Source organism: Centruroides vittatus, unplaced genomic scaffold, assembly GCF_030686945.1.
Source record: "Centruroides vittatus isolate TY-2023 unplaced genomic scaffold, ASM3068694v2 scaffold_464, whole genome shotgun sequence".
Taxonomy (NCBI): Eukaryota; Metazoa; Arthropoda; class Arachnida; order Scorpiones; family Buthidae; genus Centruroides; species Centruroides vittatus.
Window position 1 is genome coordinate 1,270,182 of NW_027122710.1, and position 20,193 is coordinate 1,290,374.

The 20,193-nt window shown below is 25.1% G+C and overlaps 1 protein-coding gene across 3 annotated transcripts in view; it reads left to right on the top strand.

The window, feature by feature from the left end:
- The window catches only part of LOC136989285 (B-cell receptor CD22-like), a 91,128-nt gene extending 76,807 nt beyond the window's left edge, over positions 1–14,321 (top strand). Inside the window, exons 11-17 of one of the 3 annotated variants that reach the window (XM_067287406.1) lie at positions 7,223–7,363; positions 8,894–8,927; positions 11,833–11,924; positions 12,404–12,457; positions 12,569–12,708; positions 12,838–12,976; positions 13,103–13,275. In XM_067287406.1, coding sequence (XP_067143507.1) covers positions 7,223–7,363; positions 8,894–8,927; positions 11,833–11,924; positions 12,404–12,457; positions 12,569–12,708; positions 12,838–12,976; positions 13,103–13,125 — 623 coding nt within the window. In that variant the 3' untranslated portion in view covers positions 13,126–13,275. Of the gene's footprint in view, positions 1–7,222; positions 7,364–8,893; positions 8,928–11,832; positions 11,925–12,403; positions 12,458–12,568; positions 12,709–12,837; positions 12,977–13,102 lie in introns of all 3 variants that reach the window. The other 2 variants (XM_067287405.1, XM_067287407.1) reach the window with 2 other exon arrangements.
- Positions 14,322–20,193: the final 5,872 nt, after the last annotated feature.

Here is a 20,193-nt window from a genome sequence, read left to right on the forward strand (position 1 = left end):
ACAACATTTTTCTTAATTTATTAATAATTGCATTTCTAAACAAATTAATTTCATTTTCTTTATTTAGTTTATGTATTAAATTGGAAACACGAACATTGTATAACGTAATTAAAATATCATTTTTAATTGAATTTCAAAAAGATTTTAGTTTATTTTCAAAGAAAAAAAAGTGAATTTATATTCTGAAATTCTAGTATGAAACTAAATTATAAAATAAATAAAATTGAATTACAATAACATACGCTTATCTCTTAAGATGAATTAAATTAGTGTTAAACATAATGTAATATTATCATCGTCTTATTATTGCACAGAATTGCTTTTGTTCTACAACAACTAAATCTTTCTATAAAAATTAATTTTATTTCGTTTAGTTATAGATAATCGCGTTCTTCACCCCCGTTCCTAAGATCCATGTGTCTAATGTCGAACACTTCTATTATTATACAATAGATGCTTTAGAAATCTTTTCTTTAAATCGTAGTTTATAAATGCTAATACATAAACACGTAAACACACAAAGAAGACACATGAACACACCATTCCCATTTGTATTCATTTATAATTATGAAGCCAACTAAAATTTAATAAAAAAAGGACATTAAAGTGAAACAAAATGAAATTTTAATTACTTTTTTAAATATATTTCCTAGTCTACTTCTATTATCCTGTCTTTTTTCGGTTGATTTTGTTAAATCTCGACATTTATCTCAATAGTTTCATTCATTCAGTTAATAAAGAAAAGTTTATGCAAATTAGTTTTTTGGCTTCGCTGTGCGTGTGTTACTATCAAATGGGTTCACAATGACTATTATTGTCAGCTAGAAACAATTTCCCTCAGTTCTACTAGATAAATTTTATATTAGAATTAAAGTTAATTTTATACGAAAGGAGATTCCTTTATTACAGAGTAATCTGCACCCGTATCAATACAATCTTCTCACCTTAACATTATTAGTAGTTACATTCAATTGCGGAATATCTGAATTATTTAACAAGTGAAAAGACAAACACGAAATAGTTTAGTTTAAAATTAAGTTACTCATTTAAAGTTTTGTCTCGCCCATTTAAAGTTCTGTTATTACTATTTTGTTTGTCACTATCATTAGACCTTATGGAGTTCGTTTTGTCTAGACTTTAAACAAAAAAACAATCGGAAATTACCTCTTCTTCCCTTGTGACAATTAAAAGATTTAATTTTAGAACATTTTAGCTTAACTGATTCAGACAATCTAGTCTTATTTTCTCATGTTATCTAGTGCATAAATCGTCACTGACGTTTGGCTCTATATAAAAGTTTTAACACTGTTTTAAGCATGATATGACTAGAAAGCAGCAGTAATTTACTACTACTGATTATTATTACTTGATCAGTATTACCAGCAGTAGTAGGCAACTAGTAAAATCCTTGTGTCCATTCGTGGATCAAATGAATAATTGTTATGTTGAATTAATGAGAAAGGAGCACTTTGCATCCGATTTCTTTACAAAAACACTAGAAAAATAATTATTTAAAAAACTACTTTAAACATACTGAGTGCCTTAATTTCTCACTATGAGACTAGCAATATGTTGAATGTCACGTGATACAAAGTAGTTTAATAAGACACCCAGAACGTCTATAATTAATATCTTTTTGTAGATATTAATTATAGATGTTAGCAAGCAGTTTACAAAAAGACAATTATACCTTAAGTAACCAGATTAGGGAGGCAACAGGACCTAAAAACAGGAAAACCCTTAATCAGCACTTTAATAATTCATAATGTAACAATTCCGAGAATTGTAAATATTCACTGCGGACCAGACCAATTAAAGCATACCTTAGCATGAAAATCGTCTTTTTATACACAGCACACATTAATGAAATCTTAATTATTTACGTACAAATTTAAACTTTTACAATATTACTTTATCATTATATTACCTTCAAAGCACCTCTAACTACTATTAATAACAAAGGAAAGCTGGCAATTGACAATCTCTTGTATCTATGTTCTACTCTGAAAACGTCAAACTTGAATATCCATATGAAGTTATATAATTCAATAATTAATCCCATTATATACTATGCCAGTCCAATTTGGGGTCTCGATTACTTATATAAACTGGAATCTTTTCAAATTTATTTTCTTCCTAAACTTCTCCATTTAGAAAGATCTATTCCTGGTTACGCTATACGTAACGAAACCAATCGTATATGCTCATTCCCTTTTTTTCTCAAACGTATAATAATATTCTACTACCGTATAAAATTTAAAAGTGATAATAATTTAATTGTTCTAATTAGAAAATTATAAAAAAAGCAAAAACATAAGTTCAAACCAACTATGACAAACTAAGTTTCAAAAAATTTTAAACTCATTCAGTGTATCTGACCTGCTATTCAAAGATAATTTGCAAGACTGGAAATATGGCTATACTCTATTAATTGAATCTGCAATATCTCAGTCTATTAACAAGGATCAAACAAGTTTAAATAAGAGTAAATATCATCCCTGGTACACCAATCTCATATTCCATCTTCACAACCATATATATCTAAATCAATTAATTTAAATGTGAAAAGATTAATAGCAAAAATACGCCTTAATAAATATTCTATTTACATCGACAACAGTTATATTAATTTTGCAAATAATCATTGTATTTGGTGCAATTCCGAAAAACTCTCACTCTACCATCTGATACAGGATTGCCAAAGCTTAACAAATGTGCGCGACTCACTTGTTATCAAACGAACAATTCAATGTAAATCACTCCATGAACTTAAAATGAGTATCAACAAAGATAATAAAAAGTTTTATATAGACTATATAATTGCTTTATCAAAATTACAGAAATGTTTAAAAACCTAACTTAATAGTTCATTGTTTATTACTACTAAATAACTGTGATTTTATTTGTATTAATAACTTTAAGGCTTTGATTGTTATTATCCAACAAAAATATACTTGTAATTAATGTTATAATGATTATTATTTATATATGTAAACTGTTCAACCTTCTTTGTTATTTTCCCTATTAAATGTAGCACCCCCTTAACAGGTAAACTCTCCCTTTTTATGAATAAACGTTTATTAATATTAATATATATTACTTTATCGTTATTTAATTAACGATTAAATATTTATTTATTTAAAACCACTTTTGTAATTTTGTGAAATGTAATTACTCATTAATCATCATACAGATTATGCAGATTCAATAACGAAGCTGAAAGTGCTGAGATGACTGTCCAACAAGGACAGGTTTTGATTATACAAGGCCTTAAATAAGCCTAGACTCGAGATGCCCTTTTCACATAATGACTATACTTCACATTATACAAGGATCTTGACTAGATATTAATCTTGAAGGCTAGAAAAGGTTTACACAGAAGCTAAAGAAGTTTAGGGCCTCGCATTTTAATTACTATTTCATAGAAGGTGAAGGGCCTCTTACACACACACAAGGGCCTCTTACACACACACACACACACATGCAACTTAGAACGACAAATCTAAACGTAAGCATTGTTCTGAAATTCCTAGGAAGAGACCCTAACAAAACCTAGATTATCTAGGACTGTAGGCCCTCACGTTCTCGAGGTTTAGTAAAATCAACTTTAAGTATAATTTTAAATAAAATTCTTCTATAGAGAAAAAATATTACAAAAAATCAATCTTTAAATTACTAAAAATAAATTATTTTTATAAAAATGGGAGAATTTTCCTATTTAAATTTAATGATAATTAAAAAAAAAGAAAATTTAAAACTTATAATAATAATAATTATTATTATTTGCGTTGATAATACACATTTAAAGCTCATTTATTTAATTCTTTAATGTTTAAAAATGTATTTTAAGCAGTAAAAAATTTAATAAACGAGCTTTAACTATATTATAAATTGATTGCTTAATACAGTATATAATGAAATAATTATATACAGTAAACCTCTGTACAACGGCCACTGATAGAAACGTTAAAAATGGCCGTTGTTAGCAGGTTATTAATAAAAATTGCCACTGTTTAGAGGTGGTCTATTGGAAGTTCTACTGAATTATCTCGCATATAAATTATATTATTAATTTAATTAAACGTTATACATTTAATTATTTATAAATATTTTAAGTTTTATTGTATTATTTAATAAACGTGTAAACGTTGTTGAAAAGTGCTTCAAAGTTCGATATTTTCACATCGATTTATGAAAAATTGACTTATTGATAAGGAATAATTTGTTGTCAACCTGAAAGATAACAACATCCAGCATCATTAATTCATCGATTTGATTATTTTATCTTTATTTTTCTATATTTTTATCTACATTATCCTGTGCCTAACTCACTGTATAATGCATTATCCATTGCTGAGATGCGATAAGTTTAGTTAGAAAATTACTAAGGATCGAAGCAAAATTTCCTATTGATGTCATCATTGCATTATTGCATATGAACAGTATTGAAATCTGTACAATTGCTTATTCTTCTGTGATTAATATTATTTCAAGTAACTGTTCAAATTCCTTCGTGCAACAGTCAACAAAGGGAATTGTTATAAGTATATTAATTAATAATTTTTAATAAAAATTGTATAATTAATTAACATATTAAACTTTAAAATCATTACAGTTATCATCTCTATTTATTGCTTCTATATCATTTAATATGGAAAAGTGAATAGAATCAATCTTTAATTAAATTTAACGTATTTAACTTCATAAATATTTTTTTAAAAATTGTTTTCTATTAAAAAATATAATTTATATAAATTTAAAAAATTAGAAATTTACTTGGTCTTATATTAATTTGTTTATTTTGATGTTATTTCTTTGTTTTTACTTAAAAAAAACCCAATTAAAATAAATTAAATTAACGCAAAAAATTTAATTTAAGAATAATTTAATTCAGTTATTTCATTAAATAGGTTTTTAATAAAATAATTAAATTAATTATTTTGACTAATTTTCTTCTTGATATAAGAATTTTAAAGATATTTTTACACGAACAAATTAATTTATTTTAAAATTATACTTTTTAACAATTTTAATTAGCAATTTTATATATATTTTTAACTTCATTTCTCATTTTTAAAGTATAAATGACATTTTTTTCAATTAAAAAAACGTAAGTGGATAATATTTTTTTGGAAAATTGAATTATTAAAAGCGTAGAAAGTCAATATTATAAACATTTGACGTGTTCTAATGGAACTCATGAGAATAAAATTCCAATGTTCTGTTGCTTAAAAAGTAGTTTTTCTTACTATATTTAATAATAATTAATCTTATTAACTAATCCTATTAAATAATAAGTTTATAACTTTTTTAAGTAGGTATATAATCGCATTAATCTTATTGAAGTTTAATTGTGCTTAACCGTTATTACAATAAAATACGGAGGATAAAACAATTTTAAAAGTAATAATATAAAGACTGATTGTTTATTAATTGAATAATAATTAACTAATTTTCGAGTGATAATTTAAAAAATGTTAATTATTATTAATTGAGTACAGTGCCTGCTAGGCACGTAAGGCACACGTTAGGACCCCAAAATTAAAAAATAATAAATTAATTTTATTGTTTCATTGTATATTATAATTTATAAATAATTTTATACCTACGTCATTTGTTTACGATGTAGTAAAATTACGTAGAGGACCCCATTCTTCTGTGCATAGGGCCACGTAAGTCTTAATCCATCACGTGCACTAACTGGACATTATTGGGCTGTAACTTTTAGATTGTAGACCTATAGATTCTTACTATTGTATGTCTGGCCGTCCTTCTTTCCTTAATCTCGAGAACGGAGTAAGACAGACGAAAATCGAGACCAGATAGGGAAAGCTTAGGGCCGGATGCCCTATTAAGTATATAAGAAATTCCTGTCTGGACCGGAAGTTACGCGATTTTTAAATTAAATATTGCAGCCAGTATTGTGAAGATGCATTAATTATTATTAGTTCTTTACTGAGCAATAAGGCGCAATAAAGCAATAATTCTTCTACGTATATTATATAAGACATTGGTTATCAATTCGGCATTAATTTAACAAATATTTGCGTAATTATAAAAGAAATTTAATCATATTTTTTATATAATTTTTATCCTAAAAAATTAACCTATAATTATTTAATCTTTTCACTGTAAGAAGGGATTATAAAATTAAATCTGGGGTAAAGAACGTGGTCAAACTTGAAATATTCTTTAAAAAATATAAAATTTTCGTTATAAATAGCTTAAGATATAAATCTTATTGCTATAATTAACAAAATATTATATTGTGTACATTAAAAATATTTTTTAAACTGTATATTTTTAGTAGATAAACATTTTTAATAAATTTTATTCAACAATTTTAAGGTATAATTTTGAAAATTTTTTAAATTTTATACAAAAAAAAATCAATAAAAATTAATTTAACCTAGAAATATTTAAATTATAAACGTTTTTTCCGGTTTATTTTGTCTATCTTTTACTTGTTTTATTGTAATTTTCTACTCGTGTTATAATCTGTACGGGTTGTCTGTCCGCAAAATTTCTCGAAAACTGTAAAAAGAAGCATACTAATAACAGTGATTTCACGTACTCATATTTTAAAACTTTAATAAAATTTAAGAAAAAGTCTACATTTTAATTACAATTAAATCAATTTTTTAATTATTTAACATACTTTACCTATATAATATAAAATTAATTATATTATTTATTTAATTATTTTAAAAATTAAACCACAGAATTTTAATTTAGCACTAGTAGAAGCTCTGTAACCATCTTTAAAAAATATAAACTTAAATTTATAATCGAATCAATTACTTATAAAAAAAAGTAAAATTAAAATTGATTTTTTTAAAAAAATGTATTTTTGAAAACGTTGACTTGCGATTTTATGCATATTAAATTTCAAATATATATTATAAAGGGGTAAGAAAATAATAAAAATTTTATTGAGATATTTTGGTGGTTTCCATTATTAATATTTATGAGCCTTATTCATCGGATGATGATTCATGAAAAAATAAAATAAATATATATTATGATTATCTTGTTCAAAAGATTATTTATGCCTCATAAAATAATTTTAATGATATTTTTTAAAAGTCATTTACATAATTCCATAACTGAGCTAGATACAAATGCTGAATACATAGAAAAAAAAAATTTAATTCTATTTTACGAAACTGGATTAAAAATTAGATTTTTGAATTTAATTATAATTAAATGTATTTATTTTAAGGTTATGGAGACACAATTTGGGATCCAGAAACTGGTGAAAAGAAGATATTTATCATAGCTGCAATTGTTGGTAGTATTGCTATTCTATTCCTCATAATCATCGTTGTGATTATTATTTTGATGAGGAGGAGAAGACGTGCTGGTGAGTTTCTTTCTTATATTACTTCGTGTTATCGTTATAAGGTTATTCGTTTTAACGAACTTCACTATTTAGGATTTAGTCTTGGATTGCATTTTTGTAATTATGTTTACAATTAATGTTTCCCTTTAGTAATGATTTCGGTTTAGAGAAATCATAATAAGAATAAGACAATAATTGCAATGACGAATTGTATAATAGAACTATAGATTTGTTAATAATATTCTGTATTTTAACTGTTCGTGGCTGGATTAATCATTAGGAAAAATGCTTGGGACATCAAGGAAAGGGACACCAGAAATTTTATATTGCCTGATGTACCTTGGGGCATGTGGTTCAAAACTGCAGGTAGTACAGTGAAGCAGAGTCCCACAATAAATGAAGAAACTAAAGTGTTTGTTGGCGTCATTCATTTCGAAAAATAAAATTCTATTGAGTTAGTATTTGAAAAAAATTATAGACCTTATAAATTCCCTCCGTTGTCTGTCTGTCCTTCCTTAATCTTGCAAACTAAAAGTTTTCTCTAAAAGAGCCAGATATACAACCAGCAGGACTCCGCTGCTAGCAGGAGAAATATGATGTACAGGGGCAAGACACTACTAATTTGAGGTGGAGAGCATATAATTCAAATTAAATAAATAAAAAATATGATTAAAATTGTGATAACGTCATAATAAAATAATTTCTCGTTTAATCTTATAATTTTTTATATTTTAAATTATAGTATATGGGGCACCAAAATATTTTAAGCTTCTAAAAATCTTAATCAGGCCCTGTTACTGTTTTTGTGCTTATACTATTCAATACTGTAGCTGTTATTGTATTAATACTATGTAGTATTGTTACTTTTATTATTGTAATAGCAGTATATATAATATTGAATAGTATAAATGTAACAATAGTGTACAATATTGTTATTATTATTGATACAATATACAACAACTATTTGGTGTGGTTACTGTTACACTAATGTTAGTTTATTGATAAAGAAAAATTCTACGTCTACGAGGTAGAAGGTCCCTTATTGGGGGCCAACTCTAGACTGTTATAATGAATACAATTCCTGTATTAGTGCTCTAGTTCATAAATTCAGAAAATTCCATGTTATTTAATATTAAATTCGTTTAAATGTAATTTTAATGTTAAAAAATTTAATATTAAAAAAATAATTAAATCAAGATTTAATCAAGTTTTAATTATCACAATATTTTCTTAATTAGCAATTTTGCAATTTAAATATGGAATTAATTTCAAATAAATGATTCATAAAAATCCCTAATTAATGAAACATGTAGATTTATTTTAATGATTAACTTTATTTACATCGGAATTTTTAAAATTAATTTTAGATTTTTAATTAAAAGTTTTTTTTTTTACTAAGAAACGTATTTAATTGATATTTTTAATGTTAATTAAAAAAATTAAAATAATATTTTTTCCCTTTTGTAAGTTTGTAACACTTTACATTTGTCTTATTTTGGAAGGGTAATTTCTATTATTTTACTTGAATTTTGATCAGTATTTGCTTTTCAGTCATTTGCAAACCTTGTATGGAGGAGTTGCAAAGGTAAGAGCCCTCGACTAACGTCAAAAATCACACTAACAAATGATTTCTATAACGTAATATTATGCAATTTTAAAAATAATTAAATAATTATTCTATTTAATTTTTTTAAAAAATGAATACGTAAGGTCAATACAGTAAACTTATCAATCAAACTACCATAAAAGCACAGATAATCCGCGTGTTATACGCAGGAAAATGTATTAAATTGTGTAGTATATACGTCACCATTTATATAAAAATATATATTGTATTTTTATTATTTAAACATGAATTAAACAGTCATAAAGTGTGTTAGAATTGTGAGATTAAATTGTACTTAATTATACAGAGATTATAATTTGTACCTTTAAATTTCCATTAGAAATTGATAGTTTCAATGTTTTAAAAATCGTTACAACTTTCAGAAAAACTAATAAATTTTTGCTTATAGGCTTACATTTTTCTTAAATTTTGACATTTGTTGATGGCCTTCTAAGCATTTTTACGTGTTATCAGTTGAAAAATCTTATTCATCTATCTAAACTAAATTGTATCTTTACGTTGATAAGTGCTTCTATCAGCTATCAACTGAAAGTTTAAGCCATTAAAGTCTATCTGTAACAATTCATTTCAGATAGGCCCATTTATTATAGGAACGTAAGCGATTCTACAAGATCTAGACACATCTATTAACACAAAATATATAATTTTAAACATATTAAATTATTATATTTATAAAATTTCAACTTTTTAAAGCATGAAAAATTTATTTATAAAAAAATATATTTATATATTAGTCTTCTTTTAGGAATTTCATGTGTCCTACAAAAATCCGGACGCATCTGTATGAATATATCGATTTAATCTGTTTAAAAATGTATAGCGTCAACAATTAAACAGAAATCCAAGGGACATAAAACATCTATAACATAAAAATATAAATATTTAATTTTATAAACAAATTAAATCGATATATTTATATATTTTTATGCTACAGATTCCTCCGGATTTTTGTAGAATCGTTGACATTATATATTTTATTCATAAACATTATTAATTAAAACATTTTATCGATGATATTTACCGTTTTATAAAAGTTAAATATCAAATATTAAATAATAAATATCGTCGATAAAATATTTTAATTAGTAATGACCATGAATAAAATATATAATGTCAACGATTCTACAAAAATCCGGACGCATCTTTAACACGAAATACACGTCTATATTAATTAAATATATAAAAATTAATTGAAAATTCGTGTATGTATTAATTGTTAGAGTAAAAACATGAAAAAAGTCTCTAGAAAATACATATATTTTATTCATATGATGTAAATAACATTCACACATCTGGAAACAGCATTGGTATTGATTATAATAAGAATGTTATTTCCAGATGGCTGAATGTAATAAATGATAATTCTAAAACTTGATGTAGGAGAAGTTATAAAATTATAGTCAGGAAATATTTCAATAATCTATCTTAGTAAGTGTAACTAATTCCAATTAACTATACACCTAACAAGAACAGCATTTGTAATGCATATATGGCGTATTTAATACAATAAAATTAATATTTTTATTTCTTAAAGGTTAAAATACACTTCTAAACGAATAAATAATCATATTATATTATAAAATTTACAGAATTTATTGTTAATATGCGAATTATTACGTCCTAAAATCGTTAGGAATAAGATAAATTTTTCTAAAGATACATCATTTTAATTAAAAATTATTTACTTAAATTATATTTTTTTTAATAAAAAAATCTATTTTTTCATTTATTAAAAATGTAGAATATAAAAACTGTTTTAAAATAATCTAAGAAATTTTACAATTAATTAATATTCATGATTGTTCTAAATTAAACATTAAATAAATCAATTTTAAAAAATTTTATTATTAAAATATTATTTTTCAATTTTTTAAAAATAATTAAAGTTTTTTTTTTTAAATATTTATCTATATAAAATTTTAATTTTAAATGGGGAATAATTAAATTTTAACAAACTATATTACAACTTCGAAGAGGGTTTTTTACAAAAGAATTTTCTAAAAAAAGTAAAGAATTTTACTTGTTGTTTTTTCTATTTTAACACATTTATTTCCTGTTTTTTTCTTTAAATATATTTCTGTTGAATGTTAGAAAAAACAAAGAAAAGAATTATAAAATAAAAAATTAACAAAATCTAACTCCATCCAAGCGCAATGTTTAGTTTCCAAGCAAAGTTAAGGAACACCGTTTTTATTTTAGATTTTTTTTTCTCTTTTAAAAAATAGTATTTAAGTTTACTCGAAATAATTTTTTATTAAACGAGAATTGATAATTTTTTTTAAATTAAAATTATTTATAAATTTTATTAATTTAATTTTTCTTATCCGCATCACTTATCAATTGATGGAGATTTGCATTTTCTTGTATAAAAAGATAATAAAATATTTATATTTAATTTAATTTATTTTTTTTATAAACTTAACTTTTAAAATGTTTAATTTTAATTTTAAAAAGTCTCAATTTAATATTTATTGGTATTCTTTTAAAGGTAGAAAAGTATGTTTTTACAGGAAACTCTTACAGAATATCCAATATCGGTGACATACAATAGCCTATTTGTAGAAGCTTTTTCTCTAAAAATAAAAGTAAAAAATAAATAAAAAAAAATAGAATGGACGGACATTAGAGTCAATCTTACATTCTTTATCTTAAAAAAAAGTATTTGAATCAATCAAGAAAGTAAGATAGAATGGGCCAAAATCGACTCAATTTGGATCCTGACTCCAATTCAAAACACATTTTCCTAGATCTTTTTTGTAGGAGAAATCAAAATTGCATAATTTTACGTTAAGAAAATTCATTTTTAAATGCTAAAATTTAACTCTAAATAATCCAAATTTACTAATCAAATTAATCGTAACAGCGATACCCAACTTCAAACCGGAATGTCCAAGCAACAAGTGCATGTTACAATTCAAACAAATGGAAGTCCTATACTTAAAAATACTAACGCAGGTATTTTTAAAATCATCTTTAAAGCTTAATTTTATAATTTTTAATACAGTTTTAACGTGGCTAATAAGTAGGAAAATTTTATATCCCTTAAATCTTTATCGCATATTAAAATCGTTCTAAGATTACGAATTAATTCGAAAGTTAACGATATTAATTTACAATTATTAGAAATTAATTTAAAAATTTTCTCGTTTATAACTTTAAAAGGACACGAAACGGAATGTCTACTAAAATTTTAATATACCTGTTATCAATATTAGTAAGATTAACTTCATAAAAAAGTCATTTTCCCTGCTTATAGCCACTTTAAACTTAATCAATAAGTTCCATGTGTTAAGAAGGCCAGTGTAAGAATTTCATAATTAACTTTAACGAGCCGATAACATTCGTGTCTAATCACTTAAGAAAAGATAGAATAGAATTAGTCATCAGTTTCTAATCAAGAACTCATATATTGACCAAACTAACTATTCTCTTAGTGACCACATTAAGACGAATGGAAGACAAAAGAAGGAGATTGCGTTCGATAGCAGGTCTGTTTTGTTCAATTTCTTGTTTATCAATGATGAGATCTGAAAGGGTAGACATCGGTTTTTCAGATAAAATTTTCATATTCTAATTTAAATCTTTATTGTTTCTTCTAGATGCAAGTGCCGCCAAGGCTGCTGCACCAGAAACTCTGTATCAAAATATCGAAGCGGCTGATCATAAGGAGAATGGTCTATCAGAATCAGAATCTAAACCGATGTATGAGAACATGCCCTTTTTTGGTCGAACCAAAGGGGTGAGTGATCGTTTTAAATCATAGTTTATTACCCATTTTTAACGGGCAATTGCTTTGTTCTTAGTGATTTACCAGACTAATCTATTGTTTAACATGTTTAAAAATGTTAGTTGCATGTGTCACTTGCAGCTTCCTACTAACTCGACAGCAATACTGTACTCAGATTTATCCCTTACACCTATTAATTCTAAAGATCCTAACAGAAAAGATCCTGCTATAGAATATGCAAAACTGACATTCGATAAAGACAGATACGGATACAAATCATGTGAGTATGACAAATCGGAATGAAAGGATACTAATTTCATTCTCCTTCCCCGAAAAAATATTAAAATTATAAAGTACACGATCATAAAATGACACTTTTTAATAAGAAATTTGTACTGTTTTTCAGCCATTCCGCCCGGACATCAATGATGATCTCCTATACGCCGATATGTATGACGACATTAAATTGGGCAAAATACCCGATCCACGTATGAAACCTCCATTGCCTCCTAAAGGTATTGGTAAGAAGCCCAAGGAACCACCTTTACCACCGAAAACACGGAAGAAGGCGCCATCTAGTGACATAATCTGAAACTGAAGAAATTCGCTTGACTAATGAACAGAAAGGAGGCTATGTTGATGTAAATGATAATCTTGGAGTGTGTCCCTGACAGAGACGTATAGTTCGGGACGGGTGTGCTTGTCCCTCGTGCACTTGTCAAGCGTTCTCGCTGCATATCAACAAAGCCTATTCTTTCTAGACTGTCAATGCCAAATGGTTTATTATGTGATATCGAACCGGTGATACGGGAAGACATTTCTTTTAAAAAACGAAAAAACAAAAAATTTTATTAAAAAAAGGCATTGTTTCTTCCCTTATCTATATATATATATAATATATATCATTAGTCACTCACTCTGTGACTTTTAATCAGTTATTTTTAAACATGTGTACATTATAAATTTGCAGAATTTGCCTGCATTTAGCGCGACCGATCACCATAGGTTCCATTGCAAATTTCTGAGTTTCATATGTATTAATTTAAATAATATACATATCAATTTATTTAAATATAAGAAAGAAAAAACACTGAACTACTTACATCTTATGATCTGTTAAGCTAAATCGAAAGAGTTATATATATTTCTAGAATGAATTTCTGAATTCTTGTGATATTCTTACGATAGACATCAACAAATTTTATATATATATATATATACATAAATATATATATACATACATAAATTATCTATTTTATGTCATCGTGACCAAATTATTATGTTAAATTATCTATTATTATTTTTGTCATTGTGACCAAATTACTGTTTGATTTTTAAGAAAAAACAAAAGGTTAATTGTTACATCGCGTTTTAATTTTAAAAATATATACGTTTGAGTTTAGAATATCGCTTTTATTTTTCTTTGTACACTGCCATGCAGATTCAATAAACATGCACTGAGATCCCATTGAAAGTATCATCGTAAGAAAGAATGTTGTGGTTTGATATGATTTCATTTTTAGTAAAAAAAAAAAAAAAAAAATGGATTGTTCTATCAAATCTCACGAATTAACAGGTTGCTGGTCTTCCTGGAATCAAATAAAGCCGATTGGTAGCAATTAAAATATGGTTTTTGTAATTATTATGGTTTTTTTACTAGTAATATATATGTAAGACAGATTATAGACCTTACATTTCTTTATTTTTGCAGCAACTGCTGATAATTTCTTCTACGTCTTGTTAATTAGAGACCGTGAAGATATTATGGAATGTCTAATGGTTCCATTTTACAAGTGCCTACAATGAACACGAACACTAAGACATAAGAGATAATTCATATAATATCTATGTTTCATAAACATATATTTGAAAATGCTGTGTTATTTGTAATGGAGCTCGAGCCATTGGACATTCCTTATATATTTCATGATCAATATAGAGTTTATCTTCTTCATGATCACTATGGTGTTGTCACTACCGTTATAACACAGACCTTCTTTAAGATCACTAAGGAATTGTTAATTGCTTTATCCCATTCGTATGATACTGTTCCACCTTAATATTGAATACAAAACATTAACTTCATTCGCTAACATTGCTATAATTACCTTGTTAAAACATAATTTTCTACTGCTTACAATCATTGTGATATTGTTAAGTCTTTCATAATCATTGTATTATATCAACTTTTAGCATATATACTGTATAACAAATACTATAATTGTTATCTCATTCACAATCATATATATATATATATATATAACTATGAAAACAGTATAATAGTATAATTGTAATAGATCTTTCATCTTCTCCAAGATAAATTATGACGTTGTTGTTTCTTTTGGGAATGGTATAATAATGCTTTACAATCACTATGAATCTATTCCTCCTCCAATATGAAACTAGTATCAGTGTGATCAGTATCAGTACCATTATCTTTTGCCTAACCAATGTAATAATTATTAGCTTCTTCATACTCGACACGATACTTATTTTCTTTACATAACTAAATATCTATTGCTTCCTACACCATTATTATGGTACAGTTAATTTCTTTATAATCACTACAAGACCTCATCCCTTAACAACTTCCTTCTCATTATTGTAACGTAAAGTAGTTTCCTCACGAATAATTCCATTGAAAATCAATGACAATACCTTCCTATTTTATTCCCTAACATAATTATGTATCACGTTATTAGAATCGATACAAAATACCATATGCTATAACTTCCTGACTCATTCATTCTACATTAAAATAGCCCGTTCGTATGTTCGTTCACATTTGATTCTATATATATAGAAAACACGAAAATAAACTATATAAAACCGTAAATGGATACAAAAAAATTTAAATAATAATAAGAAAAAATACAATTTATATTCGAAAAATTCAGCTTATTAATGAATATTTAAGATAAATACCTCGAAGTTATTCAGTTTATTTTGAATTAATTATAAGTAAGAAACATATACGATACACAGTCGATATAGTGAATAATTTTATTTGTTTTAGCAATTCTATACGTATATAATGAACTCTTGGTTTAGTGAATGATTTACTTAGTTCCTTAAGAGTTATATCGAGAACTTACTGTACCTTAAAACAAAAAATCCCGTATAATGCGCATCATTTCAAGAAGATCAAGTTCGTATTAAAGATCTGAGTTGATAGATTTGCAGTTTTACACAACAGGAAAATATTCCAACTTTATTAGCTTTCTGTACTTAATTATTTGGAAAGAATCGCTTGGAAATTCTTTCAGGAATTATCTAAGATTCCTATTTGATTCCCCCATTTATAATGAAAAAGTATAATTTAAAAATTCGAATAATTAACACGATTTTTTAAATAAAGGATTCAGCTTTATATATATAATTAAAAGCAGCATCAATTGATGCTGCCGGTTGATGATGATGATGATGATTATATCTTTATGGCAATTAATATACCTAAATATATCGAATTTAAAAGTATTATTACTATTTTATCTTAAATTTTTAAACTATTTCATTAAAAAAATTTAAGTAAATATTTCGTTTTTCTGACCAGAAAACAAAAAATAAAGTTGTTTTTTAAGCACCCATTTACACTAACAATTTTTTTGTTCGTATTTTAAATATAAAGAAAAATAATTAATTAATTAAAGTTTTTATTTAATTTACATAACAATTTACTGGTAATTACTTATTATATAAGTTTATAACTCATTAACTTTATCGTTAGTATCTTTATTTTTAAAATCTAGATTAAATATAACGCTACTTTTATGACAAGGAGTGCGCACTATACGTGAATTTCCGAATTTATCTCTCTCGTTACAGTCGTAGAGGGACGAAATGTAATGCCCTCTAGTGTCTGGGATTAAAAACATTCTCATCTTCATCGTTTTCTTTCACATCACCATAATTATTCTGTTTTTTATGATCACTATTATCTGCCTTTCTTTCATCACTGCCATTATCATCATTTTTCCATCTTTCTCTTCATCATCATCATCATCATTTGTATTTTTTTTTTTTACCGTCATCGTCGCGATTTCCTATTCTTCAATCATCGTCATCTTCCTTCGCCTTCTTCCCTCTGTCTTTATCATTTTCACTATTTTCGTCGTCTTTTACATATCGAATTTATGCTTTAAAATTTATATTTTAATTGTTACTGAACACGCGACCGAATTATTTATATTTTAATCAACACAAATAAAATCAATTTATAGTATGAAACTTAAGAAATAAAACTAAATGAAGATGAATTAATTTGCATATTTCTATATTTAAAAAGTATAATTTTTTATCTACACTTTTATAACGAGAAATGCGCATTATATGCGAGTTTCCGAAGTCATGAATGAAGTAAACCTCGTTTTTACAACGGTTATAAATTTCTAAATATTCAATTTAATGAAATATCATATTCAATTACCGAATATTTTTACGTTTCGGTATTATATTACATAATTAAAATTTTATTTCTGGCAACAAAATTTTAATTTATCTCATTAAGCGTGATGGAAATTACAATTCGATTTACGACGGATCATTAAACGACCGAATCAATTAGGTCGTAAAAGCGGGGTTTACTTATACTTAGTTATACAAATGAACATAGTGTAATTATTAATAATAATACCCCGATTAATTACGTTTAATTGTATGACTAAATATAAGTAAACCCCACTTTTACGACGTAATTAGCTCGGTCGTTAAACGAGCGGTCGTAAATCGAACCGCAAATTTCCCTTAACCTCTGTGACAAAATCAAAGTTTCGTTTACGATTTATTTACGTAAAGATAAATAATTTTATTTAAAAATAACGTAAAAATGTAGCTTGAAAAATTAAAAACTAAATTATTACAAACTCATTTTAGTAATTAAATTTAAACGTTAATTGAAATTCAATACAAAATTAATAATAATGAGTGATATTTGATTCACTTATTCTAATTACATAATTAAATAATAAATAAATAAATAAATAAATAAATAATTTTAGTAATTAAATATTTTAAATACAAAAAAATGTATTAATTAAAAATAAAAAAATAAAAAAAATTTTAATTACTTTCACGCAATTAAAATAAGCAAATATAATTTATTTTTTATAGGAAAATTCATAAATTTTTATGAGAATTTGTTAATTAATTTTGTTTAAGATTATGTCTTTTATTTATTAATTATTTTATACAATGAAATATTACCTTTATACATAAATTTTGACCTTATACAAAAATATATAAAATGTCTTTTTATTTAATATAAAATAAATTTTTATTATATTAAAATAAAAATTATAAATTTCAATTATATAAATGTTTATTTAATTAATTTATCTCTAATTATTTATCTCAAAATAATTATAACATAATAGTACCAATTATTATCACCAGATGGCAATCGAGATATAACATGGAGTACGCTTATTGATCATATTTTAAAATGATTTTTTAAACATTTATTAAATTAAAAATTAATAAAGAATAAAAGTTAAAAATATTAAATAAATTTTCTGAAAATAATTATAAAATTTTAAATACATTTCTCTCGTGCTTATCCTAATTTCAATCGTCAGAATATTTAATTTTTCTTAATTAAAATTAATTTATAACATTTAATTAATATAAATCTATAAATTTACATTAACTAATTAATTTAATTTTAATCTTATTTATAATTTATCAGATATTTACATGTAAATTGCTCTTCTACATTTCTTTTGTTTTAAGATGATAATTAAGGAATTTAAAACTTTATTTTTTAATTTTTTATATATTAATAAAAATAATTTAAAAAAAAATTAATTGAAATCAATGAAGAGATAATAAACAAAAATTCTATCTAAAATCATTTTAAATTTCTAACGAATTTTAAGAATTTCTAATCTAGAAATTTCTAAATGGATAATTCTTGATGAAGATGAAGATGAAGATTTTGTTTAGCATTGTTTATTATTTCTTATTCGAAATACATTTATTAACGTATTAAGAAGCAGAATTTATATTTTTTAAAGGTTTTACTTAGAAGGACCATCAGCGGCTCTGTGGATAAAACTATTGAATACTGGTCACGGGTTCGCACCTCTGCAACGAACCGAGTACTTGGAGTTTTCCGGTTTTTCTTCATATTTATACAACATAATTAGCAATATTTTTAGCAATTTATAAATTAAAAAACTGCTTTAAAATCTCCCCTAATCTTAATGGAATTATTTAAAAAATAATAATTCCTAAAGGTTTAAAATGATTCAAGATAAAAGCGACGAAACTCGAATTCGTATTTTTCAAGGTTGTTTACAATCAATCTAATTATATGATAAATTAAGCATAACCTCCAATTAATATTGCATAAGTAACTTTGATTAAATATAATTTATTTATGCGTTTTATTGTTATAATTATGCAGTTAAAAGAGAAGGCAACTCTATGCTATTAGGCACTGCCAGAATAAGAATAAAATTTATTTATCTAAGAAAATATTTAACTTTATTAAATCATGAAAATTTATCTTTAATATCAGAAAAGTAAAAAATAAATAAAAGAAAAAAGAATAAAGGTAGGAAATTGCACAAAGTTTTAAAAAGTTTTTCGTGTAGTTTCAAACATATTGAAGATAGCTAACGTACGATAATCTTGTAAACTTTAAATTCAATCCTGTCTATTTTCCAAGAGAGTGGATCAGATCATTCCTTCTATCTCTTTTCTAATAACATACTCTCAACCAGTCAATCTCTATCAGTTTTACACTTATCTATCCTTTTTCTTGATATATAACCACATTTTGGGTACGTACAAAATTGCTTTTTTTAAAAAAAAAACTTTAAGCATTATTTTATTTTTGAAGAATTTCCACTTTTCTGTCTATTTTTATATGTAGAAAACTTAATATATATAGCCTATAAATATTATTAACACTGAGTAAATCAGTATTATTAGAAGATGGTTAACATTTTCGTGAAATTTGTTATTATTTTTAAATTAATTTAGTATGGTCAAACCTCTGAATAACAGACACTTGGCGTTGTTTGGAGGTGGTCCTTTGTTTAGGGGTTATTGGGCTGCAATTTGAAACATTGTAGACCTGTAAATCCCCACTGTCCTTTGTCTGTCTGTCTGTTCTTACTTAATCTCAAGAACGGAGCTAGATAGATTAAAATTGAGATTAGATGTAGAAAGAATAGGTGTAAGAAGCCCCGATTAACTATAAAATAACTTCTAGTCGTGACCGAAAGTCACGTGTTTTCATTTTAAAATTTTCTCCAGAACGAAGTTAGATAGATGGGTGGCATGACTCTACTGTTATCAGGAAAAGTATGATGTACAGGGGCAAGAATTTTAAGCATTATTTTGATTGAGATCAAGAGCATGTATTTTAAATTAAGTAAATTTAAAATGTGATTAAAAATTTTTGCTCGTTTTAGAAAAGATTTAGCAAGAGATATGGATGATCTTTAATACTTACTGCATATTTTTACTTTCTCGGCTGTTATAGTATATATA